Source organism: Desmodus rotundus, chromosome 12 (genome assembly GCF_022682495.2).
Source record: "Desmodus rotundus isolate HL8 chromosome 12, HLdesRot8A.1, whole genome shotgun sequence".
In the NCBI taxonomy this organism is placed as follows: Eukaryota; Metazoa; Chordata; class Mammalia; order Chiroptera; family Phyllostomidae; genus Desmodus; species Desmodus rotundus.
The window spans coordinates 3,914,808-3,942,174 of record NC_071398.1 but is presented as its reverse complement, the minus strand read 5'-3'; the positions used below and the strand labels follow the sequence as shown (position 1 = coordinate 3,942,174).

Genomic DNA, 27,367 nt, shown 5'->3' with positions numbered 1-27,367 from the left:
ATCTTTCAAAGAAGTGGATTTCACTTGGGTAAGCGGCCACCTGAGCCCTTGCTCATTAAATGCAGCTAAGAAACGTTTCCATGAGGCCTAGCCAGGAAGCTGCTGGCTGAGGAGAGCCATTCCCAAGCTTTCTCCATCCTTCTGTTAAAATACACCTGGGGCCACTTGGCGTGGGGGCAGCGGGGGGGGGGGCAGTGGGGGGGGGGGCGAGGGCAGAAGCCTTGCGGCAGCGGCGAGTCCTGCACAGCTCAGAATATCACACTGGGTTAGGTCGCCCGGGCAGAAGCTAAATCTGTTTTGATGGCAAGGCTATTTCTAATCATTGCTTTACCTTAAGTAACACATTATCTGGCCGAAAACATCATTTTTCCCCCTTCAGGTAGAAAGTGCACTTTAATATTTGACAAGTTGCAGGAACATCAAAAAAAACATTCAGTCACAATGAAGAAAGCTGGGGGGACTCCATAGTTTTCTCCTCTGTGACGACTTACAGCAGAAAATTCCTGGTCATTTTTTAAATAAAAATATAAACTTGGGAGAACAGAGCAGCATGGTTGATAAATATTAACCAGTTTTCACAAATAACAATGTTTAAAACAGTAACACTTGCACGGCGCTGGTCAGTTTACCAAGGCTGCACAGGCATCATTCTGAAAAATCCAGACACGCATTTGCTTTCGAAGGAAGGGACTTTGATTTTTTACAGGCCAAGGGCCTTGACCTGTAACCTTTGGATCCACAACTTTATATGCTAAAGCACTCTGGCACCAATAAACCGGCTCTGTCTCTTGGGAATATACTTTGGAAGTCTGCTCTCAGAGTTCAGTTCATGGCGTCACCCGGAGAGCTCGTGGGGCCGTGCAAACTCCTGGCGCAGACTCCGTTTTCAAAGCTGTGTTTGCGTGGAGAGTTGATTCCGAAGGCTTACCTGAAGCGTGATTGACTTAACTGGAAATAACAGTCCACGTGGGTTACCAGCTGTCGCGTGGCCATCTTCTTCTTGCAAATCTAGACTATCTTGAGGACTAAATGGCTGCCATGTGTCGCCTCCCAATAATGTCCTAAGGACCAGAAAGGAGAGCAGGGTACATGGCAACCCCTACCATCGTGGGGTGGGGAGGGGGAAGCATGTCAAAGCCAAGAACACTGCTATTCATTCGCAATCTGCAATCACAGAGGAGATGCCATGTGCCGGGTCTGGGATGAGTGCTGGAACCAGATGTGGGGTGCAGCTGGGTGGCTGACGCATGAGATGAAACATGGCAGCGAGTTGCTTCCTGGACACCCACCCTCACCGTGAGAGGCATGGAAAGGGGCCTGTCACGTGGATCCAGGTCCCCACGCCAACAGGCACTCAGTACCCTTCGTGGGCCCACTGACAGGTCCCATCAGCAGGGGGCTGGCCCCATGACACAGGGTGGCTGCTCCTCTTCTACAGTCCATTGGCTGCAACAGGGGGAGAGCTTGATGGCCAGAGTAGGCTTTGGAAACGTCCACACTGAAGGACACTGATGGTCCTTCTCTGCCAGGACAAAGGTGACCACCTGAGTGGACCCTGGGCAGGACAGGGCTCCGTCTGAACGGGCTGCTGCCAGATGTAATCAGCTTCCAGGGTCCAAACCCAGGCCTCACACATAACCTGAGATGCACGCCGGCCTGGAGACGTCACAGCAGGAGTCTGGTGTCCCTGTGGCTGAGCTGCTCGATTTCCTCAGGAGAGAAAGTGTTTCCTCGGAGCCTGAAGGGGATAAAGCGAAGAGAGGGTGGAGTGAAGACAAAACCACAGCACTGCTTTCCAACGGAGGCTGAGCTTTTTAAAGCCGGGCCAGGATGGCCTGCCACTCGGGCCCAGCGGCAGCTGCCCTGGGAGGGAAGCCTGCTGGTTTTGCCTGTCCCCAGCGCAGCTCATGAATCACTGTGCGCAATGAAACAGGCTCGGTGCCGGTGCTCAGCATCCACACTGGACCCAACCAGCTGGCCATTCTTTTTACAGCAACAGCAGAATCGGCCCAGAATGCAATGAGCATGACCAGGTGCCCCCTGCCCCCAGCGTCACCCACAGGAAGCAAACAACATCAGAACCCTTAAAATACCCACCTGGTGCTGGCCTGCTCCCCCCGGGCACAGACTGTGACATTCCTTAGGGCTGGGCAATGATTTAAAAAAAAAAATAACCCACACTGTGCCTGGGACTGAGGACCGCCCTGGGCGCCGGGATTACACAATCGCACAGGAGGCGCTCTCTCCAGCAGGGCGCAGGTTGGGGAAGTCTTTATTTTTAACTGCATCATTTGCTAGCTACACTTGCTGCTGCCTTGACGGGCGTTTGGAGGGAGGCATGAGTCTGCCTATTGAAAGCGGGGCCACAAGCTCCCCAGGATGAGGCAGGTGACATGCAGCCGCCCCAGGGGCCTGGTCCCGGCCAGCAGGCTTCGTGGGTGTGCAGTCAGCCCAGGCCATTTTGTCTGGCAGAGTGGGGTCGGTCCCTCCTCTGTTCTGCTTTATTACCAGCAGTTGCAATGGGGGTCCAGAGTGCTAGCTTTTTTTTTTTTTTAAGAAAACTCTAAAGTATAGATTTTTTATGGGGGAAACTCCTAGTCTTAAAATACAGATGGTCTCCTACTTACAATGGTTCACCGTATTTTTTGATTTCACGGTGGTACAAAAGCAAAATGCATTCGGTAGAAACCACACTTTGAATTTGGATCTTTTTCCCAGGCTAGCGGTTGTGGTATGATGCTCTCTCGCGATGCAGAGAAGCAGGGAGAAGATTTTGCCCAACTGCAGGCTACCGTAAGTTTCCTGAGCACGTGTAAGGTGGGCTGGGCTAATCTGCGATGTTTGGTAGGTTAGGTGTATTCAATGCATGTCTGACAGAATGATCTTTTCAACTTACGATGGGTTTATTGTAAGTCAGGGAGCATCTGCATGGTTTCTAGCTCAGAGTCGGAAATGTATACATTGTCCTTCACGTGTACTGTGTTAACCAGGCGGAAGGAACCTTTCTGCTTATTACGTGAGCGACAATTACATCCATGGAAAGGAAGACAAATCTTTGACGTTGTGACTCACTAGTTTTTTCGAATACATGAAAGAATACGGCTTTTAAGTATAAAGACTTGGATGCCCTGCCCAACAGTGCCCACCCTAGGTAACGTCCACCCAGAGCTGCACACGGTCTGACACAGTGGCCTTGACCTGTGAAGGCAGATGTAATACCCAGGAGGGCAGGCACTCCGTTCTTTCCTCTGTTACTCCTCCACCACACGACTGGCTAGAACAGAGCCGTTTCGAATAAATACTCATGATTTAAAAAGAAAAGGATTGGTCCCTGATCAGAGGCACAAAGACATCTTTCCCAGCAAAAAGCTACACCCATCACATGCAGAATGTCGCCGACTGTCAGAGCCAAAAGGGACCTTAGAAACTCCAGCTCCTCTCTCCCCTCGCCCATTTTACAGATTGGAAAACCGAGGCTCAGAGAGGTGGAGAGGTCTTCCCAGGGCCTTACCAGACTTCCAGGATGGTGCTGTTCCTTTCAAGGGCCTGCAGGAGGGCTTGTGCCCCGCGGTAGGTGACGCAGTTGTTGGAGAGCCTGGAGAGGAAGACGCAATGGTGAGCTTCAAGGGTGCCCAGGTGTCCTCTTGGACCTGTCCAATTAAAGGAGGCTTTGGGAATTGGCCGGCCTGCTGAAGCCCACCGGCCCCCTCAACCTGCCCCTCTCCTGCCGAGATTCCTCATGAGCTCATCCACCAAGGCTCAAGGCCTCAAGTGAGACGCACTCCTCTCTCTTCCATCCAGTGGAGTCGTTTATCTAATTACATGGCTACTCCCCTCAAAAGGTGCGATAGCGTGGTGGTTAAGTATATGCCTTTTAGTGTCAGACTTCCTGGGTCCAAATCCTGCTTACACCACTTCCTTTCTGATCTCAAGCAAATTAGTCCCAATTTCCTCGTCTCTCAAAGGGACCTAAAAGAGCACCCACTTCACAGAGTATAAGAATCAAACAGAACGGTGTAATCTAAACCACGCGCTCCAGAATACAGCAAGCGTGCCTGCCTGCACCGCACGAGAGCAACCACTGGAGGCGCCCATCAGAAGGCTCCGGGAGGGGCCCACAGCCCATGCTTTCCCTTAGCTGTCACCTCCAGCTCTGAAGGCTGCTGGCTGGGAAAAACACCCTCTCCTCAAGGCCTGAGGCTTTGCTCCTGACCCTGGAAGCATGCTCAGCCACGTTCAAGGCAAGCTGGAAGTGCCGGACAATTAATGTCCCACTCCAGCCTAAGAAGGACAGGCAGTGGGTGGATAAATATCTGTGCAGCCCCATGCCAGCGGGACCGAGCCCCAGTAGCCTCAGCGGTAACAGGCTTGGTGACTCGCCATTATCCTTCACCTTCCCTTCCCCTCTCCACCTCCTGGCTCTCTCACCGGGGTTTGCTGGGACTACCTCGCCTTAGAGTCCCTGCCTGCATTTTGGGGACCCCCAACAATACAAGCAGTGGTCAGCCAGGCCTCCTTGTGGAAGTTAGCCAGGCTGGGCACCTGCCCAGGTCTCCAGTTTAGAGTCACCCCACCCCACGCCAGTCACTGCCATCCCGGCTCCTTACTTGAGGACTTTCAAACTTGAATTTCTCGTAAGTCCTTCGGCGAGAGAGCACACACCTTCATCTTGGAGATGGTTCTCCTCCAGGCTGTGAAGAAGAAGGGGGAGACTCTGTCGATACAGCAACATTTATGATGGGAGATCAGGTGCATGAAGGTGAGTGTTGGGAACCGCCCTGCCTGGTTGCAGAAGCTGTAAACCCCCATGGCTAAGGCTGAGTGAGAGACCTTGGGACCATAAACCACTAAGGAGACAAAGCTTATCTTCCTGGCAGGGGCACTGCCTCTGTCCCCCTTTACTTCACCCTGCTTGGCCCCAGGCAGATGACTGGTTAGCCAATGATGGGTAAGATTCCTCAAGGGAGGCACGACCTAAGACAGGCATGGTCACAAAGGGGCCCTTACGGAAGGACCTGGGGGGCTATAGAAAAAGGGGGTGATGGACCCTCATCCCTAGGCTTTGACATAGCCTAGCCCTCATTCTGTCTACAAGAAGTCTCCTAATCTCTTGGCTGCCTTACTTCCCCTGCTCAACCTAAGCCTGAAACAGTGCTGAAGGGAGGTGCAGTCCCCGGCAGGAACAGGCAGTTCTCCAGGGCGACCAGGCCTAAGAAAGAATGCATAAAACCCTGTGAAACCGGCTTTGCTAAGAATGCCCTCAATTTTCTGATAAGGGTTCAAGCATGAAATGAGTTTGTTTCCCAAAGTTTTATGGCCCTTTAGCTAACTGACCCTGACTCAGAATAAGCCCTGAGGTCTTTGAATGTTGTCTATTTGATTATTACTGCCTGAGCATAATGAGTGAGGACCTTCCTTGAGGTAAGGGTCAGAGTGCTCTCTCACTCAGAGAGTGGCCACGCTGTCCCTTTTCTCCACAGGACTTCTGTAGTCCGTGTGAATTTGTTGTCACATCCACAACACTGCGGACACCACTGGCTGGAGTCCGCATCGGGTGAGCCATGACCCCCATTAGAAAGTCCAACATCCGAGAGTCAACATTTACAAATAAAGTGGGGACAGATCAGACAGGGTGTGACGGTCTCTGTTCCAGGGCCACCTTGGGGAGAGAACTCACCCCAAGTTCTCTCATGGCCCAAGGACTCTATCCCTCTCCCCTTTCTCTCTTATCAACAGAAGCCTAATTTTGTATGGGGCAGCATGGGCTTGGTAAACACTCAAGAGAACAACAACAACAACGAAAACGACATTTCCCCCTCTCCTGCAGCCAGGACTGGCCAAGACACATGCACATGGCCACGTAGGAACACTAAGGGGACGTTGACAGAGGGGGCCCCTGGGGACGCTCTTCAGAGGGGATCAGCCAGGCCAACCTGTGCCTCTGCCTTCCTGGGCTATGCAGGCTGAATCCTGGGACACACAGGAGTGCTGTAGACGCTGCAGCCTTTGTGCGATCACGAGGCCACCAACCATGAGGATGTAGCCACAGACTGAGGATGTGACGGATCACAGAGAGTCCCAACCCCTGCTGGCCTCATGGGGCCGCACTCCCGGCCCTGGGCTATCTACACGTGTCTGTGGAAAGCCAAGCTCTGTCCTGTAGGTGGAGGTCTTCCCTCCCTTGCAGCCCATAGCAGTCTTGGTGGACGCTCTCACAGCAAGGCCCTCCTCCCACAAGAAATTCCAAGGAGTCAGACCCAATCAGGGCATAGTCAACGGAACATGGGCAGAGCCAGTGAGCCCCACCCACTGCCACAGTGATCATGCTCACAGAGGTTCCTTCCGTGCCCTTCTGCTTCCTGAATAAGTCAGCCTTTTATCTCCCTGACACAGTGTGGAACTGCCCGCATCAGGTCATAAGAAGACCAGACAGGCGGCATCTGACGGGTGGAAAACCTGGAATCAGTTTCAGGTCAGAGGTGTGAGTATGGCTCTCAGTTCACCTCTGAACTCCCCCCAAACTCCACTGCACCTTCCACTGCACCCCTGACTCTAACGCCCAGTGTCCTCAGGCACGCCCGCTCACTCTGAAAGGTTCAAATTTTGTTAGTAGTGACGGTCACAGTGACCTGCAGCAGCGGTAGGGAGCAGCTGCCACGGGAGCAAAGCCGTCCCTGTTCCCGTGGAACATGTCGAAGCATGTACGCACATTAGGGTCCTCACAAGCATTACCGCGTGTCACTCTTACACAAGCGTTTCGGGTTGGGGGAAACCTGAGATTCAGACGTTGCTACTGAACTTGCCTATGAGCACAGCCGGCCTAGAAGCTCAGCCCGCCTGTGCGCTCCACCAAGAGGCCACATGGAGGCAGAGCCCAAACCCACACACCCATACATACAATAGAAAGAGCGAGCACCTCTAGGCCAGGCTCTGTAAGCTTCACCCAGGCAGGACACTGGAAATCACTCAATCACACACCTTCGTCCCATCCACACAGCTGCTCCCCCGGAAGAGGCTGGGGAAGGAAGGAGGACTGCCCTCACCGCCCCCACCCAGGGCAGGGACTCCCCCAAACTCACCAGAGCTCTTCCAGGGCCACGTTCTTTTCCAACATCAACGCTAAGGCCTTTGCACCCGCGCTGCCGATGTCATTCCCCACCAGGCTGGATGCGACCAAGGAACAAGCGTGTCAGAGCCGGGAGGGACCTCAGAGATGAGCTCAGCCATGAAGGGCAGAGTGCGCGGCCCACACAGCCCCCCTTCCTCTCCCGCTCCCTCTCAGGCACCAATCACTGGTCACCATGCCCTTTCCCATCAAGCCCAGAAGCAGCCTTAGGCCCCTTCCCTACACGGAGTACTGGGCGGCACTGTGGATACATTCGGGTTGGTCCCAGAGATACAATGTACTCGATCCAGCCCAAGATTTTCCACTTACAGCTACGGAATCAAGACCCTCGAGAGGGGAAGGGACATCTCCAGAGTCACCCAGAAAGACTCAAGTGGCCTGACTCCAGATCCAATGGTCTTTCTTTCTCATCCCCCTGCCTAGCACAGGGGTGAACACGAGGTCCAAACACCTTCCAAACGGGCCCAGGCTCCTCCCTCCTCAGGCTGGCTCCCCCGTGACAAGTACGGGACAGACACCGAAGCTTACCTGAGCCACCTCAAGCTCTGGTGGTCGCCCAAGGCTTCTGCCAAGGCCTGCGCCCCCTTGTCACCCACCTTGTTGCCCCAGAACCTGAAAAGGCCAACAGAGTCAACAATGTCAGTGAGAACCTGCTGTGTGTTCTGGGCCTGCTGTAGCAGTACCTTCCTCTCCATGGCCCCAGCCAGAGGGGCAGGCTCCCCCACCAATCCCAGAAAGGTCCCACTGGGGCTCCAAGGTTCCAGCCAAGTGGGCCCGCCTTCACTCAGATTACTCAGCAGCTTGAATTCAGACTTACAGAACAGTCCGAATACCCAGCGCATACCCCCAGGGATGGGCAGCTCACCCCCAAAGGCAATTCCCATGGCTGTGACACTTTTCTTGACATTGAGGTCTCATCTGCTTCCTGGTAGCTATACCCACAAGTCCATAACTAGCCCCCAAGACTCCCCAGAACATCTGTATCATTATCTCTTGCTCCTGAACATCCCTGGTTTCCGCATGGTGTCCAACCCCTTCACCCTTCCAGGCCATCAGACCAACTGCAGTTCGGAAACACCCCTTTTCAAAGGTGCAGGCCACTGCATCCCTTGTGACTCAGCTCTTTGACACCTGGGGAGGGAGCCTGGCCACATGCGTGCACAGGTGAGCAAAGATCGCTGAGCTAAGGTGTTCACCACATGCTGTTCATTAGGTAAATATTTCTTGAGCTCTGCCTCTGTGCCAACAGCGCCTGGCGCCCCCGGGAGGGGACGCTGCAATAGCAAAAGTCCCAGGCACAACCTGAGTGTGCACCAGCATACGCCCGGTGAAACAGACTACGACGTCCAGCCAGCGGAGCATTAAGCAGCTGCTCTTTAAACAGTGAGGTCACACGAGATGGAAAGACGCCTACACTCTACTGTTGAGAAAAAAATGCAAGTTACAGAACCACTTGAGCCACAGGATGGTGTTGGGGGGTTAGCACAGTGCCTGGCCCACACAGGGGAACTTCATGAATATGTGTTGAAAGATAAACACCCCAGATGTGACCTCAAAAAGGCAAGAGCTCAGTGGGGCTGTGGCCACCCCCTTGTTCTAGACCCTGAGTTACTAGAGCAGCTTGGAAGAGGGGCTGGTGTCCCCAGCCACAGTCACTCTCCTGGGTCCAGCTGCACCCAGTGTGTATGTGGCGGCGGAGGGGGGAGTGGGGGGACATGGGCCCTGAGGTTATGCTGTCTTCCTACAGTCTGGGGTTCTCAAACCCCCGGTTCTTGTCGAATGGACCCACCAGGGCAAGACAGGACGAGAGAGCGGCAGTCGCTCTGCCCAGTAAATAGGAAGCTTCACTCTGGGTCCCCGGGGTCCATGGAACTGCCCTCCAAGCCTGTGTCTGACTGTCCCGCCCACCCCCACCCCCTGCCACACCTCCCCTCTGGTCCTGGCTCCAGCCTTCCCCCTGGCCTTCTCTGTCCTAAGTCCTCATTGGGCTGCACCTCCTCTGGGACCCCTGGGCCCCACCCCCAGATTGTTCACATATTAGTCCAGGGTGGGGCCCAGGCGATGGTGACCTGCAGAAGCACCCCAGTGGTTCTAATGCACACACAGGTGAGAAGCACAGCCCCAGCACCCAGGAGGACCCAAGGGCTTCCTGCCACCTCGTGGGCGCTGCCCTCCCCCAGCCCTGACATCCCGAACTTCCTGTTTATCCAGTGGAAAGCAAGTACCTCGCAGCCCCAGGGCCGCCCACTGCCTCCCTGCCTTGCCCTCCCCACAGGGGCTTTGGCTGCTCCTGAGGCCTTCTGACTCAAGAGTTTCACCTGCCCCAAAACCCGCCACATAGCCCCGGCCCTGGAACCCAACCTACCCCAGAAACTGCAGGGAGGTGTTGGCCCTGAGCCCCCTGGCCAGCACCTGGGCTCCCACGGAGGTGATGTGGTTGTTCCCCAGCCTGGAAGGGAAGACAGAGGAGGCTCAGAGAGAGTGGGTCATGGGGGCCAAAGGCCCCGGTCTGCTGGGGAAAGTGCAGCCTGGACAGAGAAACCTGGGGACACCGCTTCGGGGACTGTGTGCAGACGCAGGAGCCAGCCCGTGCTGGGGGAGCTTATGCAATAGCTCCCAGGACTTGTTTCCCCCCAGCTCAGGGGAAGGAGGGGCCGGGAGGCTGTTTGGCAAAGCAGGGTTACAGGTATGCAGGAGCCACAGGAGGCAGAGTTCCCGGAAGGTGGTTCCCTAGGGGAGCCAGGGTGACTCACTGTCACACCTTTTCTTCCTGTCTCAGCCCCCTGCAGCCTTCCCGGCTGCACCATGCTACAGGTTGAATCTACCTGTTTCCCGGCAGGCCCAGGATTGGGAGCGAGGAGGGGGTCCTGCTGAGCCTTAGGCAGGGGTTGGTGGAACGGGTTTCACCAAAATCCAGACACTTCAGAGAGGCCCCCAGAGCTCTCACCCACAAACCCAGGCTTCCTGGAACAACAGCACACTTTCGGTTTCTCAAAGAACTTTCACCCGAAACGACTCCGACTCACGAGGACCCTATAGGGCAGGTGTTATTATCCCCTCCGAGAAGGCGGCAGCCTCTCAGGTTGTATGACTGAAGGCCCCACTCCATGCTGAAAAACCCAGCATCCGCTCTGCACTGAGGCCTGCCTCCCACACCTGCTGCCAGCCAGCGACTGGGAGACAGGAGGGCCCCTGCCGCCCAGAGCACCCTGAGCTGCCTTCCACACTCTGAGAACTGCCCTAAAGCACAGGACATGTCCATCCCTCCCCGCTCCCTCCCTCTCTCTCTCCCTCCACTCAGACCTGCATTGCAGCCTCCCCAGCTCCCACCCCCACTTCCCCTCCTAGGCAGTTTCCCATCAATCAGTGGCACGTCTCATCCTTCCTTGGAAGAGTGCACTGACGCAGATTAGCACGCTGAGAACTTATGTGACGCCCCACGACCTTCTGCTCACTCACTGCATGAGGCCCTTACTGTACGCATACATGGATACTAACTCACTGTGGATAAGGCTCATCACAGCCACCTGGGAGGTTGCTGTCACCACTCTCTCTGCTTTACGGAAGGAGAAACAGAGGCACACAGGGGGCTGACCCAAGGCAGCACAGCCAATGAAGAGGCAAATCGCAGGGGTTCTGGGTTCAAGTCCCAGGCTCTCAACGATAATGCTCTATTAGCCAGAGGCCCAGGGTCCCCCCTCTGAGTGTGGCCACCCCACAGCCCTCCCTGCAGCTGGGCCATCCCAGGTCTGGCCACAGCCACTCTCCCGTGTGGGAATTAGGGGGTGGGGGAGGTTGGCAGCAGAAGAGAGTCCTTTGCACAGAAGGGCCCCCCCGCCCCCAGCATTGGCCTCAGCAGCCCCGAGACTGAGCGGCATAGTCAACAATTTACAAATGGCAGCTCCCATCCGTGAACCCAGCCCCGGCGGGTAGAAAGAACTGATGGAAGCAGGTCTTCACTTTGTCTTCTTTCACTGCCTGGCAGTCCATGAGGTCAGAATATCCCAGAGAGAAAGAGAAGACGGGCCGAGCCAGGGACCAATCAGATAGGAGGGAGCCCAGTGGAGGCCGGGGGGGGGGGGGGGGGGGGGGGGGGGGCGGGGGAGCAGCCGACATGCACATTTCCCAGGCTGGGTGCAAACCCTTCACCCACCGAGCACCAAAAAGGACCTTCTGAGATCTTTTTGGCAACTGGCAGCCACACCTGCGGTGGCAAGTGACAGCAGCATCCGACCTCCACGCCTGAGCTCAGCACGCAGCAGGAAATTTGGAAACCCAGAGAGCTCCTGATACTCTCAGACACGGAAGGAAAAGGGCCTGGGTGTTAAAGGTCAAAGGGCAGAAAGCCCTCAGCACAGCCGGTCCAGGGTTTGCTGGGGAGGTCACAGCATCAGCAAAACCCCCCCACTCCAGAGGGGACCCTGCACCTGTATTCAGCCAGGAAACCTGGCACCCAGTACGGGCGAGCCCAGACCATCCTGGTGGAGTTATGGCAGGGGAGACAGCATCCAGGCAACAGGGAAGCCAAGGCTCACCTCAACGCCAAGAAGTTCTGCCGGCACTCGAGGAGCCTGGCCACAGACTGTGCACAGCCATCGGTCAGCTTGTTGTTGAATAAACTGGAAAGTTTGGAGAGAGAGATGTGGAGACAGGCACAAGGGACAGCGCCCACCCAAACCCAGGGCAGCCCGTTCCCTCAGGACAAGAGGCTCCTTGTACCCTGTTGCCAGGCATACACCTGCCCAGCCCATTGCTGGCTGCTCCAGGGACGTGGCTGGAATGAGGCGGGGCACACGGGCCCAACGTCCCCGCCCAGCCCAACTTACGCTAACTTCTGCAGCGCCTCGCAGTGAAGGGCGTGTTCGAGGAGCTTGCAAATGCCACGGTCGGAGATGTTATTATCTCGCAGGCTAAAAAACACCAGATAAATAAACTTGAAAACAGAGCTCATGTGAGGGGACAAAAAATGACCAAAACCTCAAGAGAGACTTTCACTCATCCCCAAAGTGCAGACATCTGCACTTCTGGGAAACACCACAAAGATGGGGCAACCCAGCAACACAGGGACTCCCCCATCCCTGGCCAGGGTGCTGACGTGGTGCACGACGTGGGGGGTGGCTCAGGAACTGGGGACCCAGAGCCCCTGCTCAAGAACACTGGACTCCTTCGGAAGTCACAGACCTAACCTGAGGAGCCCTTTCCAGCTCCGTGGGAGGGAAGTGGCCGTCAGCGCAACCTCACAGAAGGTTCCAAGGTGGGAAGGAGCTGAGACGTGGCCAAGGAGCAGAGGAACTAGACAGGCTTCCTACCCCAGGGATGGGCAGCTGGACGAACAGAGGGTAGACCAGTTGGACAAGAGGGGCCAATACTTGGGAAAACCAGCACAAAGGCCGTGGTCAGCGAGGCTCTGCTATCCAGCCCTTCACCCCCCGTGACATCACTCCTGCAGGTCAGACCTCGCCTGGCGGCCCCCGGACATGCCTCTTGGGTCAGTGTTTCCAAAGCTCACCTGATCACAAGATCCTAAAGCCTCCCTAAAATACAGGCTTCCACCCCGGCTCCGGGAGCTGACCATGCGGCAAGTGCAGGGTGGGGCCCAGGGCACAGTGTATTGTAATGCCTGTGGGTGGGGTTCTCCATCGTCAGGAAAACTTGGGAGGCCCTGACCGACAGGGTCACAGCTCAGGCTCTGGAACCCCACGGTGGGGGTTCTGATCCTGAGCAGCCACTCACCAGCTGTTTGCTGAACGGTAGGCAAGCCCCGGTGCGGATTTAAAGAGACAGTGCCCCTATAGCCCCGTCGGCACCTGGCACACGGTAAAAACTAGCTGTAATCAGGATCGCTGCACAAATGGAGCGATGGACACGCCAGCGCTGCCCGAAGCATTCCCTAAGAGTAACAGTACTTAATCCGCGCAAGCCCATGAAGTAGGTAGAGAGAAGGAAACGGAGACACAGACAAGCGAAGTGACTTTACCAGGTCACACAGCACCGGAAGGGTTCGGACGAGGGGGTCTGGCCCCAGAGCCCACCCTTGACTAGGACCTTGTGCGGCCTCTCTCTTCTCGGGGCTTAAGAACGACGATAGTCACACTGCAGATTAAGACCCGTTGGTGGGTCATGAAATCAACTCTGAAGGTCATGAGCGGCGATGTTGAAGTGGGAAAAAGAATTGAACAGAAGGGGAGAGCAGAGCAAGTCCAAGGTGATGAAGGAAAGTCATTTCGAGAAGTTTGTGTTTCGCCTCTCTTTCGCACTCTGGGTCCCAGTCAGAAACTTCGAAAGCCATCACCCCACAGTCAGAGCCAGGGTCTAAAGAAACCCAGATAAGGGCACTTTGGTTCAGGCTTCCTGGAGACTGCGGGTTTCGGCTGGCATGGAGATGCTCTAGGTGGGAAAGAGGCCCGTGGCACTGTGGGAGATGAGGGGGCCCCCCCCCCTCTCTCCCTCCCTCTCTCTTTCACATAGGACATGCCCACATAGCAATCTTGTGGTGTCCCCCCTCCCCCAGAGTGTCAGCAATTTCAGTACTTGGTCAAAGACAGTCAGCGCTAACAGAACACTGAGCTGGTTCCCACTGGTCAGCGGCGTCCACAGCGTGGCCTCCAAATCACTTGTATCAGCATCTCTAGGGCTGTTTGTTTCAAATCTAGATTCCTGGGCCCCCACCCCAGACCTGGAGGACAGGAAGCCCTGGGGACGGGCCCGAGGACAGAAAGCATTGCCACAGTCCCTCTGCCCCGAGTGCCTGAGCCGCAGGAGTAGGTCCAGATGAGCCTCAGCTCCTGGGGAACTAGAGCAGGCGCCCAGCCTCCCCTTGGCCCTGGGCCCTTCTGAGCTCGGGGACAGGGGACGGGGGTTGGGACTGGGACCACATGGGCTTTCCTCACCAAGCAGAAGGAGTCCATTCATTTCAGGGATGGCTCTGTGAGGGCCACCCAGGCCCGTGGGTCCTGATCTCTTGGGGCTCAAGGATCCCCTTGAGAACCATGGGTCCATAATCCAGAAACATGCACAGGCATTTTCTACCAGGTAGCGGCTCCCACAGACTGGCCTGGAAATCCCTGAGTGAAAAGTCCTCCTTCCCCAGGGAAATCGGAGGACAGCACTGGCCACTGCCCTGTCCCCGGCCAGGTCCCTCCCCTTCTCAGCCCAGCTCTGGGGCCTGGGGGGCTGATTCCCGGGATGCCACCCATGGGTTCCCTGCTCTGGCTCCCTGTGGGGTTAAGGCAGGGGTGGAGAGTGAGTCCAGGGTACATTCCCCAGGTCCCACCCTTCCAGGTTGCTGCCACCTCAGCGGCTGTCAGGAAGCCCTCTCCATACCTTCCTCCCAGGTGATAATCATCATCCTCTGCCCCTCAGGCCTGGGGAGGCCATCCCCACCCCCTATCCCACTGTTACTAGCCCCAGGGGCCGGCTCTTCCGAACACCTGCCCAAGCCTTTGAAAACACTCCCTTTACTAAACTCTCCTCAAGTCATCCAGTGTAAATGTGTCATCTGATACATTCATACATATAATATATCTTCATTATATGTAATCTACATATTAACTGTATATGATACATGTTGTTTAATTACATCTCATTTATATACTTAGGGCCACGGTCCCCATGAAAGGGATGAAGCTTTCTCTGTGTTTGCTCCATGAAGAACAGAGTCTGGCTGCTTTGGCCTAGAGAAAGTAGGCCACCTTCATAGGCCCCAGGAGACATGTGTCCCTTGCTTAGTGTCAAATGCCTGGGAGGCTGTGAGTCGGTTTTAACTCTAAGTGACAACTTCCGCTTTCTCAGAGGTTATAAATAGGGGTCAGGACATCCCCTTTCGAGGCTGAAAGGGAAGTTGGGGAGCCGGGTGCTGGCCGCCAGACCTGGGCACAGCCTCCAAGCTGGCCTGGCCCAAGGCAAGGACGAAGGCCCAGGGGTGCTGGGCACCTCCCCCTTTGGGGAACTCACACCTTCAGAGGGGGCTGACGGTAGTGTGGGTAACACCAATTCCTCATCTGAACCAGGCACTACATAAGGAATGAAAGCTCAGGTGAAACTCCACAGCCTCTTTCCCTCTCTAGGGTCCCAGAATTCCCATCTTGTTGCGGTTTTAACATTTCTGATGGGGTACAAGTCACCGCGGATTTGGAGTGATTCCTAACGCAGTCCCAGAGGACATGAAACTTTGCATGTGACTTCAAAGTTGGCGGGGAGCCTCTGACGCCCGTCCACAGATGGGGTGCTTGTGGGGAGCAGGAACGTGTAACCGGAGAGACAGGACGTGTGACTCACAGCTCTGCCATTTCCTACGGGACCCTGGACAAATTACGTCACACCTCTGAGCCTCAGACCTAGGATAACTTTTCCTAGGGGAAAAGACTGTCCCTGCCATGGCCCAGGGCGGCTGTGGAAATAAGAGAGGTCATTCTGGGAAGTGCGTGGCGCGGTGCCTGTCACACGGGCTGTCCTAGGAACTATGGCTATCATTACCCTATGTTTTGACTAAGGCCCAGGTGGGCACTCGAATTATCAGGGGGACCTTTTGTAAATTACATAATTGCCTAACCACTACGCTGTACACCTGCAAAAATATAAAAAATACAGTAATAAAACAAACCAAGGCCCAGGCAGGGGAAGGGACCCGGCCAGGGCTGCACAGAAGACATGGCAGGCAGTCTGGGGCTGGGCCCGAACTCCTGGATCCCAGCAGGTGTTCCCACTCCCGCCCCTGGACAGTGGCGTCCCCACCGTGCCCACCCGCCCTGCCCAGCGACACTCACTAAAGGGCCTTGCAGACGTGGAGGCAAGGCAGCAGCTGCTCCACCCCCACATCGCCCACGGAGTTGTGGTCCAGCTGCAAGGCCACGGGCCGCCGCAGGTGCCGCAGCACGAAGGCCAGGGCGGCACACTCGGCGGGGCCCACGCCGCAGAACGTCAGCTTGAGGTGCTCAACGCGGAGCCCATGCACGGCCTCCCGCGCCAGCCGCTCCTCCCGCAGCTCGTACAGGCTCCGGATGAGCCAGACGAACCCAGGCATGGCGTGCATGCTCTTGGCCTCCCCCGGCAGGGCTGGCGGGATGGAGTGGAAGTGCTTCTGCAGGCTGCGGGCCAGACACCAGCGGGCGCAGGCCTGGCGCCGCAGCAGCGCCTTCTCAGACGCCTGGCACTCGGCCAGCAGGCCCCGGTGCTCCTGGGACAGCAGCCCCGCCAGGAAGGCCGCCGTGATCTGGAGGTTGTGGGGCTCAGTCTCCTGCAGCAAAGCCTCCACGCTGCCCTCCCTGGGCCGCGGGCCCTGCACGCACAGCGTGGGCAGCAGCCTGGCCAGCGGTGAGCTCCCTGTCCCACCACAACTGAAGAGGTGTCTGAGCGAGGAAGGCGTCACGTCGACACTGAGCGCCAGGTACAACGAGGCAAAGAAGCACTGGAAAGTGATGTGTAAGAACTCCAGGAGGGGCGTGCTCCCCGGCACAACCCCCTGGGCGTGCACCAGGAAGCCGAGAGAAATGTCCTCCTCGTTGACCTGTGCTGCCTGGAGCTGCTGGGCCGAGAACACATAACAGCTCATGCCCAGGCCCCAGAGAGCCAGGCGGCCGAGGTGCAGGAGGGTGGGGAGCCTGCCTCTGAGCAGACCGGGTCCCAGGGTGTGGCGGGCCGAGTCTGGTGGGGAAGCATGTAGCAGGAAATGCTGCAGGAACAGCAGGTACATGTCCGTGGTGGTCTTCGGGGGGCCCCCGCCCTGCAGTAATAGTTCCTGGTGGCATTTGGACACCATCCACGCGAAGACGGGAAGGTGGCACAAACCGTGGAGGGTCGAAGTTTCTTTGAGCAGGCGGATGAGGCGGTCGGCCACGCCGGGCTCCCGCTGGCGCTTCCTCAGGTACAGTTCAATGCCGTCTTCGGAGAAGCCCTTGAGGTGGAGCTCCATGCGCACGTACTTCCGGAGGAACGCGGACACCGCGTCTGGCCGGCTGGTCAGCACCTTGCGGGCGTTCTTTAACAGGTTGCCCTGCAGAAGGTTGAAGAGCAGATTCTGGACAGATGTGGGATCAGTCGGAGAGCAGTGCCGCTCGCGATCCGTGAACCTGAACCTGAACTCGTCAAAGCCATCGAAAGTTAAGAGGACGCGGTGGGGGTGGTCGAGGAGGAACTGGAAGACGTCTTGTTGGCCAAGGTCGGGCCAACAGCAGTGTTCAAAGAGCAGCGTCTGCACGGACAGGGGTTTTGCCACGCACTGCAGCTGCCGGCAGCTGAAGGGGAAGACGAAGAGAAACTCCTGGAAGTCCCGCCCCGCAGCCCAGAGCAAGTGCAGCTGCTGCAGGAGTGTGCTCTTGCCACTGCCGGCCTCGCCCACCACCAACACGGTGTCCGCGTCCTCGTTGAGGTGGCCACTGGCACCGAAGAGCCCCTCCAGGCCCAGGGTGGCAGGGCTCTGCTGCGGGGGTCTGGCCACGCCCACCTCCTTCCGGATCTCCAGAACATTCTCCGTGTATATTTCCTCCAGGCAAAGATTCTCCGCCCCATCGTAGGTGCTCAGGAAGCGAGACTGAGCAGACACCGTGGTCCTCAGCTTGGAGATGTACTTCTTACAGGCGGCGGCATCTGGAAGACAGAGGAAGAAGCCAATGAGGTGGGGCCTGAGCCAGGAGGGGGCTGCAGCGTGCCGTCACAGGTGCGAGAGAACAGCCCATGGGCTCTCCACTGGCGAGCTCTGGACTTGGAGGACGTCACATCACCTCCCTCCCCCTTCGCTTCCTCCCCTGAGAAACGAGATGGAGGGTGGCCCCTACCCTAGAAGGTTTTCACCTGGATCGATTAATGTAATTCACATCAAGGGCTTTATTCAGCTTCTGACACAAAATCAGCTCTCAAAAGACATCAGTTAGTGCTATAGTCATAAGGAAGGCGGGACGAGCTGCTGAGGGGAAGGGGCCCAGGGCTGGGCCAGGAGACCCGCCATCCTACGACTGAGCAGCTTTCGAGAAATCCCTTCACTACACGGCCTCAGCTGAATCTTCCTAAAGAGAAGCAGAAGGTACAAGGACCGAGGAGCCCAGTGTCTGAAGTCAGACAAACCTGAGTCCACCATCAGCTTGGGCAAGCACTTTTCTGGCCTCGGTCAGCTTATCTGTAAAATGGGACCGATCCACATCTGGAAGGATTGTTTCCGGAGGAAACGAGGTGAAGTAGAGTTTAGAAGAAAAATGATGTTTAGTGTCATTATTATTAGTGGGTGTGTTTTAGGTACAACCATGGACAACCCCCGAAAGAGGTCCACATCCTAGTCCTCGGAATCTGTGATTATGTTACCTTACTTGCAAAAGGGACTAGACCGATGTGATTACAGATCTTGAATGGGGAGATGATCCTGGATTATCTGGGTGGGCCTAGCCCTTGGGGTCACTGGGGTGCCCGGGTCAGCACTGGACAAGATTTCCTGATCAAGGTCCACTTCCCCATCCTCTCCACCCGCCCTCTGCAGTTAGAGTCCCATGCAGGGCGTGCCCAGGGGCTGCAGCTTTTCCTTTACCATCCCCGTACGCAAGCAGGCCTCTGCCTCATCAGGGGACAGTTCCCCTTTCAGGAAATGGGGAAGTGGCAGCCTGGAGCCCCGCCTGGGGGAAGCTCAGAGCGTGGGTCACCCCATCACGGCCTCACTGCCCCCTGCCACACTCTGGCCCACATGTTCTCAACCCAAAGGCTAACAAGCAATCTCCCCGGAGCGCTCTTAGCACACAGAAGCCAGACTGCGTCACGTAAGGGAGAAACCTGCATTTCCTCCTCCGTTCCTGGAACTGGCCCCCGTTGCTCTGAGTGCCTCACGGAGGCCCCAGGAGCAACGAATGGAGACCACAATGTACATTTGTCCCGATCACTCCGATTTTCAGTGCGGCTTTTCCAGCCATCACCAACGATAGCCAAATGCTCCAGGAAAAAGTATTATCTCTCATTTTAAAAATAAACAATGCCGCTTGTCCCTTTCAGTATCATCACCTTGGGGAACCGTGCACCGCGGCACCGGGTGACAACACGTGAGCGGCTGGCGGTGCTAGCGGACATCAGCGGCACACGTTAACCGAGGGCGAAGCGGGCAGTGACTCTGTGCCCTGTGCATCCCCTGCGGTGCACTGATGACCACACTGTTCTCGGGTGAGAGTGTGCACGTCCAGCGGCCAAGCACAGGCTTCCGGCCACCCCTCCCACAGGCACTCTCGCTGCCCAGAGAGTGACAGACCCCTGGGGCGACAGAGCCATCCGCCAGCACCACGCAGAGACAGGGGCCCTCAGTGCCGATGGGCTTTTCCTACGGTGACAGGGGAACAAGACTCAGAAAGCACCTGGCTTACGTCTTCTCTCGTCATCACCGCTGATGATGTCTTTTCCCAGGAAAAGAGAAAGCAAGGGTGGAGACTGTCTTCAACCAGCCCCATCCTTCCCTACCTCCTCACTGGGCCTCCTGCCCCAGGTCTCACGTCTGTAAGGCAGAGAAAGCAATACCTACGTCTCAGGGGACAGAGACTGTAAACGAAGCACCTGGCAGGACACCTGAGTGGGGCAGCGGGCCCTGTGCAATGAGGGCTATCACATTATCGAAATCCATTTGGTTCTTGAGTTTCCGATAGTGAGTAGCTACATCACAGAGATGGAGAGATTCCAGCCCTTCGTGAGGCGTCTAAATGCCTAATCACTATGCCACACACCTGAAACTCAGATAATGCTATCTGTCAACTGTAACTGAAAAAAAAATCTAAAAATAAAAGAGAGACCATCCCTATCTCAAAGTGCGTCCACATCTTTTTAGCACAGGTAATGAGAGTTTGGCGAGTAAGCAACACCTGCAGTCAGCCTTCGATACACAGTAGCTCCAGAGACCATTCTGGAAATAATAAAAGCTAACCTCAATATCACCCATGGATCCTGTTCATCCTCCCAACAGCCCAGTGAGACCGTGGTGGTGTTAACCTTAAATCAAGGAAGCCGGGTCTGGGAGAGACTCGCTCAGCCAGGAGGTGGGAGTCTAGCTGCTGTGCCTCAGCCTGGAGTTTTTGCTCCGAGCCAGGACCCTGCACAGCCCCTTCCTTCCTTTCCTGATGGACGAAGAAGAACATACACATATATGTACCTTCAAAAGGCAGGGTCAGTGGGACCGGCAACTCCAGAGCATGCTGTAGAAGGAAGGCAGCTAGCCCATTGGCCTTCACCATGGCCAGATCGAGGAGCCTTCTTGCCTGTGGGGAAAGCGAAAATCGTTATTTCTCCAGAAGGGCTGAGGGACAGGTGTGGGGAGGTTTCTAGAGGCCAGAAAAACAAGCAAGAAACAACAGGAGTTTAGAGAAGTCCAATTCATTCATTCAATAATAATGCAGGTATTTCATCAGCAAGTACTCAATGAGGACCTACTATGTGCAAGGCACTCTGAGCACAATAGGCTTTCAGGCAGAGCCTGGCTCTTAGTAGGCATCTAAATACATTCTGGCTGCATAAATGAGTGACTTAATTAACGATGAATGAATGAGTCAGGCCCTGGGTCCAGCACTGGCCCTCTCTGCGAGCTGACTCAGAGCATTTTCTGGGCCTCGACTCCCTGATATATACAGTGGGAAGTTAATGATGGTTCCGTCTGTGTCACAGGAGGCCTGAGAGTCACTGCTCAGGGGAAAATAGAACAAAGAGGCCCCAAACTCCCTGTTAGACACGTTTGCGTTCTTGCGGAATGGCACTTTCCGAGGCTAAGCTACATCCCTGCTCCGACTCTCCATGACCTAACACCAGGTTCGCATCAGGACTCCTGTGTGGGCATTTCAACTGCATGGGTATATACTGTGCTTATGTGAATTATTTAATGCAGCTTCAATTTAACGAATTTTTATGATCTGTTGAGCCGTTCATGGCACACAGACAGCAACAGAAGGGCACCGCAGGCAACATCACGGTAACAGAGTTGCTAGCGGCCAATGATGATGCTCGTGGCCCACTACGCGCTAGACACTGTTTCGGGTGTTACACAAAGCGACTCACTGATTTCTTCTCCCAAGAACCTACTGGCGCTTTCACAAATGAGGAACCTGAGACGGGAAAGGCCAGGGCTGGAGCGTTTCCATGGTGAGGATGGCCTCATTCTGACTCCGAGCTGCGAGCCTGTGGCTACTACGCAGCACTCTGTCTCATCAGAAGCGGAGTGATTCCAAAATGCAACAACTTTTACCGGCCGGGCCACCTTCTTAGGGGAAATCCACGGTCCAGGTCTCAGCCTGGGGCTGACCTCACAACAACGAATGCGTCCTGGTGACTCAGAAGCACCTTTTCCTGTGAATCCTGATCACCCAGGACGGAAATGCCTTACCCGCTGGGAGGATGTGAAGATGGGCAACCTGATTTCATCACATTCATACGGGCTGATGAAACCGCGCTTCTGCGCCAGCTCCAGCACGCCCTCCACGTGGCCATAGAGTCTCCTGACAATGGCTGGCCGCCGACACCGCAAGTCCCGGGCTGGGTGGGGTGAGTGGGGGTCCCAGTGGCCACGCAGCTTTGGGGACTGCCTGTCCGCCCGCGCCTCCTGCACAGCCGCGATGAGCTGCTCACAGCCCCAAGCACCTTTATTCCAGACCGTGTCCAGGAGGCGCCGGGCCAGGTGGGAGAGGGGCTGGCCCGGGAGGCTAAGGCCCTCATAGTCCTCCCAAGACAGGACTTCCCAGGACAGGAGCCAGTCCAGGACGCTCTCAAAGCCCTCCAGGGACCCCGACACCAGCAGCTCCACCAGCTGGCTTCTCTGTGCCTGGAAAGCCTCCTGTGTGCACATTTCACCGCCTGGGGAAGAGAGTGAGGGCAGCATGACTTCTCGGAAAGCCAGTAGGCGGAGGGAGGTTGGGGGTGGTTGGGGGAAGGGGCCAGTCTGCTCCACCCTGAGTCCAAGCCAGCCACGGTTCAGCCCTCAGACGTTCCCAGATCCGAGTTCCCCATGGCACCGATGTGCAAACTGAGGCCCAGAGGGGGCAAGAAACTGACTAAGGTCCCACAGAGAGTTTGAAGCAGGCAGGGATTAAATCAAGACCCCTGGCTCCCGTATCCAGGCTTCATCCCCGGCTCAGGGAGTTTGAAAGAAGTCTGAGCCAATATTAAGAGCCAGGTCTGCCGGGAGGCCAGGAACTGACCTCTCTCTGAGGCAGTGTGCCAGGGCTCCGGCATACCGGCTGGGTTCCGGCTGAGGCAGCTCTGGCTGCAGTGGTGGCTCATATTCATTAAGCACCTGCAAGGTAACAGGTACCTTTCTAAGCAGTTTCCAGTCTGAATTCATTTACCCTTCCCATCCGCTCTGAAGTAGATCTGAAGATGCTATGACCAGCCCCATTTTACAGATGAAAAAATTAAGGCACAGAGAGGCCAGGTGACCTGCACAAGCGCTCACAGCCAGATGAGGTGGGTTTGAACCCAAGCAGCACAACTCCAGAAGCTTGCCTTTGACCCCTTATACCTGGGTTCCCCACAGGGGCCCGAGCCCATGCCTGGGTAGGTAACCCTCTGCTACCCCAAGAAGCATACCCAGCCCTGGCTGTGGCTCAGTGGATTGAGCACCAGCCTGAGAACCAAAGGGTTGCAGGTTCGATTCCCAGTCAGGGCACAGGCCTGGGTTGTGGGCCAGGTCCCCAATAGGGGGCAGGCAACTCCCCCTCCCTTCCCCTCTCTCTAAAATTAAATTTAAAAAGGCAGACCCAGAACATTGCTGTCACTCAAGCGAAGTAACTGCACAAACTCCAAAGCTCAAGGGGGCACTGACCCCAGTCATCACTGTCCCCTTCCCACCTGCCCCAGGCCCGCCCCTCCCTCCCCACCAAACCTTACATGCTGTCGTCTCTGTCCACAGTTCAGCTTGTGCTGCACTCAGCCCTCAGCCTCCGGGTTCTGAGAATTGAGGGGAGAAGTCTCTTGAAGATTCAAGCCCTGGGAGGGTCCCCAAGCAGCAGAGAGAATCTCCCGCAGAGAGAATCTCCCAGCAGAGCCTGCTCTGCGGCTGTCACAGGTCCTGGGGATGCGGGCTGGTGAAAATGAAAGTAAAAGGCATGGAAAAAGAGGAGGAACGCCTGCTGCTGTTTTATAAAAGGCAGGGACATTCCCAGGAGTTTGGTGACTTGGAAACTTTCCTATTGGCTGTTTATAGGTCTTGCTCCCTTCTGGCCCCAGGTCTTACTCATCATGGCACCCCAAAGCTTGGCACAGGGTGGGGCCCTCGAGGGCCACCGTGGGAATGCTCCTGAGCCTAAAGCCACCGAGGGAGGGGAGGGGCTCTAACATCCTGTGCCGGCCGTCACACCCCAGCCCAGGTAAGGGAAAGGAGAAACCTCCAACTAGAAGCCTTGGGCTGGCCAGATGAGGAAACTGAAGCAGCCAGGTTGCCTGTGTGTCTGGCAGCTTGGGAAGGAGGGTATCCCCGACATAGAGGGTAAGTGAAGCAGGACCTAAAACCATTCTCCCGGGCCAAGCAGGCTGCCCACTTGTGCCCACGGCCAAGGAGAGGTGTCAAGAGGGTAGAGGTGGGGAGGGGAGAGAAGAGAACACGAGAAGGTAGGAAGAGCGCTGGGCCAGACCCTGCAGTGGTTCTCAGCGGAGCAAATGCCAGTGCTCCCAGCACCCCTGCGAAAAAGAACCACCCAGCCCGCTTCAGGACACAGCCCAGAAATGGGGTCAGTGCTCGCCCTCTGAGCCAGTACCTTCAGGGCACGTGGGCAGCCAGGAATGAATGAAGTTTAAAAGTTAACACAGGCCGAGGCCCGTTGCTCCCTCCCAGGGCGGAGAGCTGCTCTTGCCTCCAAATCCAGATGGTCTGGACCACCCTCTCCCTCATCACATCTCATCAGGCTGAGTGAGTGGGTATGGCCAAGTTATCTCGGGCACACCTTGAGCAGGAAAGGCTAGGCCAGGTGACTCAGGACTGGCAAGCCTAGCTCTGCCAGGGGAAACCCCAAAAGAGTGGGCCAGAAGCCAGAGTTGGCCAACCCGTGGTCTGGAACTAGGTAATTCCGGGCACTCTGGCGGAGAGCCTTGTGCATCTGCCATGACCTCCACGGGGACCTGAGACACGCCCCCAGGCGTGCTTTCCCACCAGAGACAAGTAAGCAGGGCCCTTCCTGAACACAGAGAGTCGGGGGGCCCGACGGATGGTTGAGCCACACAGATCCAAGTAGTAATGTCAGGGCTCTGTGGACACCGGGAGGGAGAGGCAGGGCAACGCCATAACAATTGACACTCTGTTCTCCTACCAGCAGCTGGAAAGTCCCATCTCTGCCCGGGCCCTGTTCCAGAAACCTCAGAGCAGGGAGAATCCCCAAGGACCAACTCGGCCAGCACCCTGTCTCCAAGCCAGCCTTGTCCCATTCCATCTTAAACATCCAAGAGGGAGGACCTGGCTTTGTTGCTGTTCTCACTAAGCAGCTCAGGAAAGTTCCTTCTGATGTCTAACTTGAGTTTCTCCTGCTCCACTTTAAATTGGGAGAGAAAGAAAACACATGTCTGCTCATCACCTATTTAATAAGAAAATTAAGGTCCCTAAAACCCTGCCTCTTGCCCGTCTGTCACCTGCTCGGGCTTCCCCTCTTCAGACTAAATGCACCTGTCTGTCACCATTGCCTTTTCTCCACTTGTTACTACAACCTTGGAGTCATCATAGTCTTCCCTTAAGAAAGGCGAGGCCCTGCCATCAGAGAAAGGGGCCCTGCCTTGCTGAAACAGGGCCAAGGGGAACAGGTGACCCATGCAGACCCTCCCTGATCCCCAAACCCAGGCCCAGGCCTGTACAGCTCCTTCCTCCCTGAGACCGCAGCCAGCCTGGGTCTTGGGGGCCCTGCCTGAGTAGCAGATTTGCTTCAGGCATGAGAGCTCAGCCACTCAGTCTCTGCAGGTTAAAGAGGGAGGGGGCCCTGGGGAGCCCAACTTCTGAACAGCATCTCATTAGCAAGGAGTTGGCCACTACTGAGCCAATGCAGCACAGGGGCCCTGCAGCAGCTGGAAGGGGCGTGGGCTGCAAGGGGCCCCCGCTGGCCTCACATCCCAGTGCACAGACTGGCAACAGGGACCTGAGTAACCCACAAACATAGGGGCAGAGTGACCGGGACGCAAGAGCGGAGGCAATAAGAATGTCACTCTGGTTCTCTTCACCAAGGGGTTTCCCCTCCAGAGACCAAGGACCCTGTGGCCAGGTGGCAGCCCATGGGGAAATCACCACCACAACAGAGAGAAACCCAAAGGGTCAGGGAGACGGAGAGAAACGAGGGAAGACTGAGGGCCAGGGGTTCAGCTTGGGGGGCTTGTTAGTTTTCTGGGAAGCAAGTAGGGTCAGATGGGGGTTCCCCAACATGTGGCACAAAGGAGAAGGACAAAGGCACAGAGGATGTGACCCTGGGCAGATCCTGGTGTGAGCCTGTCTGGCTGAGACGAGAGGATGAACAGGGTTCTCTGCACCCACCAAGGGGGGGTGCGCAAGAGACTCCCCAAAGGGTTACCAGGCCACAGGGAAGGTTAGAGATCGCCCAAGCCCTCTCTCACCGGAACCCACCCACTGGCAGGCATGCATGGAAAAGATGGGGAAACTGAGGCCCAGAGAGAAGAACAGCAGTCCCCGCTGCGACCTGAAGCCTGGCCTCCTCATTCCTAGGCCAGCCGGTGCCTCGGGACTTTCCAACCCTCTGGCTCTCCCTCCACAGCCCCCGACCCCCTAAATCACCACGGCTCCCCGCACCTCAAAGGCTCATAGGGCCCAGAAGTTCTACCAACGTTCCCAAACCTCCTCATCTTCCACAGCCAGAGCCCGCCAGGGGGCTCTCCATCCTCGAGGTGCCCGCTCTCCATTTACCTTCGATGTAGACTCCGGGATCCTCCAGGGGAAACAAGCAGCCCTTCCTAAGCCCGGCGGCCAGGAGGGCTCCAAAGCCAGGTGTCCGAGTCCCGGGGCGCGACTCTCGGCTCCCGCTGTCCCCTGGCAACGCCGGGCACTGGAACACACAGTTCGGGACACCGGCAACCCCGAGGCCTCCCTGCGGTTGGGGCCACCTCTCCACGTTGCCGAGGCTCCTGCGCTCTCCCTGCCCCCGCGGGGCCCCACCCCCGCGCTTGGTCCCGCCCACCTGTAGGGCAGGCCACGCCCCCTGTGTCCCATCCCACTGTGCCTGCCTCCCTCGCTGCCACACCTCCACTGAGACTGGCTGGGCTGCCTGCAGGGCCGGACCATCCTGGCTGCCTGACTCAGGCCATGTAGATCCTGGCTTCTGGGTCACCTTTCAACTGGAGGCAACCAGAGAATGCCCCTCCCAACACCCCCCTCACACACACACACACATACACACACGGTGACATCCCGTGAAATGAAAAGCCTGGAAATGCAGTGGCAGAAAACACCGCAGGCTCTGAGAAGGGTCAGTGAGCCCACGGCCATGGAAAGCCTTAATTTTGTGGGGTCCGAGAGCAGTGCTCTGGGGGTGTAATGGGCTACACGTCAGGGGTGTCTTCTTTTTTTTCACTTTTCTTTCGATTCTGCTCTCTGAGTTGAGGCTCTCAGTTTCGTACCAACAGGGCTCAAACACCTCTTGCTGATGACTTCTTATTGTTCCGAGCAAGTGACCCTAGTTTTCCATTCAAGGCGCTAATATAAATGTTCCATTTAAAAACACCTGTATTTGGAGATTTTTTGAAGTCAAGTCAATTTAAAGAAAAAGAACTGATACTTGCACAGTGCTGACACACACTACTCAGTTAGTGCCATCTCCGGGCCAGACTAACATGGTCCCTAAGTGACAGATGGAGAAATCGAGGCACCGAAAAATTAACCTACCCGAGTGGTGGCCGCAGAGCTGAGATTTGCCCCCAGGCACCTGGCAAGTTCAGGCCCCAACCACCCCCCCACACTGCCTCCAGGTGAATACCTGCACAGGTAGGTAGTACGCAGTAAGTCAGGTCGGGGCTGGGAAATGCTGCCCTCGATGGGCTGAAGCCACCCCAGGAGAATCATTCCGGGGGGGGTACCAGTCTGTCTGCCGGCGTGCTCGGCACCAGCCTCCCTCTCACAGTGCCAAGCTGGCCGCCTCCTAAGTGCCCCATGACAGGCGGTTGCCTCGGGCACCTGGCAGAGTGACTGGGAAACTTGGCCGACTCGTCTTCTTTCACACGCACAGCCAACCTGGGGGCAAGTTTTCCCGCTTGACCTTAAAAACACGTCCAGAATGCAGCCCCTTTGTACTAGGCCACCGTGACCACCTGGGTCCCAATCAC

The 27,367-nt window shown here is 56.4% G+C and overlaps 1 protein-coding gene across 5 annotated transcripts; it reads right to left on the bottom strand.

Moving 5' to 3' along the window:
* Positions 1-294: 294 nt before the first annotated feature.
* On the bottom strand, positions 295-26,180 carry NOD2 (nucleotide binding oligomerization domain containing 2). Of its 5 annotated transcripts, none has more exons than XM_053916038.1 (14): positions 25,956-26,180; positions 22,952-23,145; positions 22,264-22,358; positions 21,453-21,919; positions 20,232-20,337; positions 15,892-17,710; positions 11,953-12,036; positions 11,662-11,745; positions 9,492-9,575; positions 7,655-7,738; positions 7,080-7,163; positions 4,608-4,691; positions 3,512-3,595; positions 295-1,738 (listed from the first exon to the last, which is right to left on the bottom strand). In XM_053916038.1, coding segments are annotated over exons 2-14 (3,150 nt in total). In that variant the 5' UTR covers positions 22,954-23,145; positions 25,956-26,180; the 3' UTR covers positions 295-1,665. The 5 variants fall into 5 exon arrangements, 4 of the variants coding, with proteins under 4 accessions (XP_053772013.1, XP_053772014.1, XP_024407323.2 ...); XM_053916039.1 differs by having other exon boundaries at positions 22,952-23,011; XM_024551555.3 differs by lacking the exon at positions 22,264-22,358.
* Between the last annotated feature and the right edge of the window lie 1,187 nt (positions 26,181-27,367).

What these genes read in the sequence shown, in the direction of transcription:
- NOD2 (XM_053916038.1), bottom strand. An exon ending in ACTGACCCTGCCTTTTGAAG is followed by an intron (nt 17,711 to 20,231) that starts GTACATATATGT and finishes TCTGTCTTCCAG; the next exon opens with ATGCCGCCGCCTGTAAGAAG. An exon ending in CACGTCTGCAAGGCCCTTTA is followed by an intron (nt 12,037 to 15,891) that starts GTGAGTGTCGCT and finishes GGTGTTTTTTAG; the next exon opens with CCTGCGAGATAATAACATCT.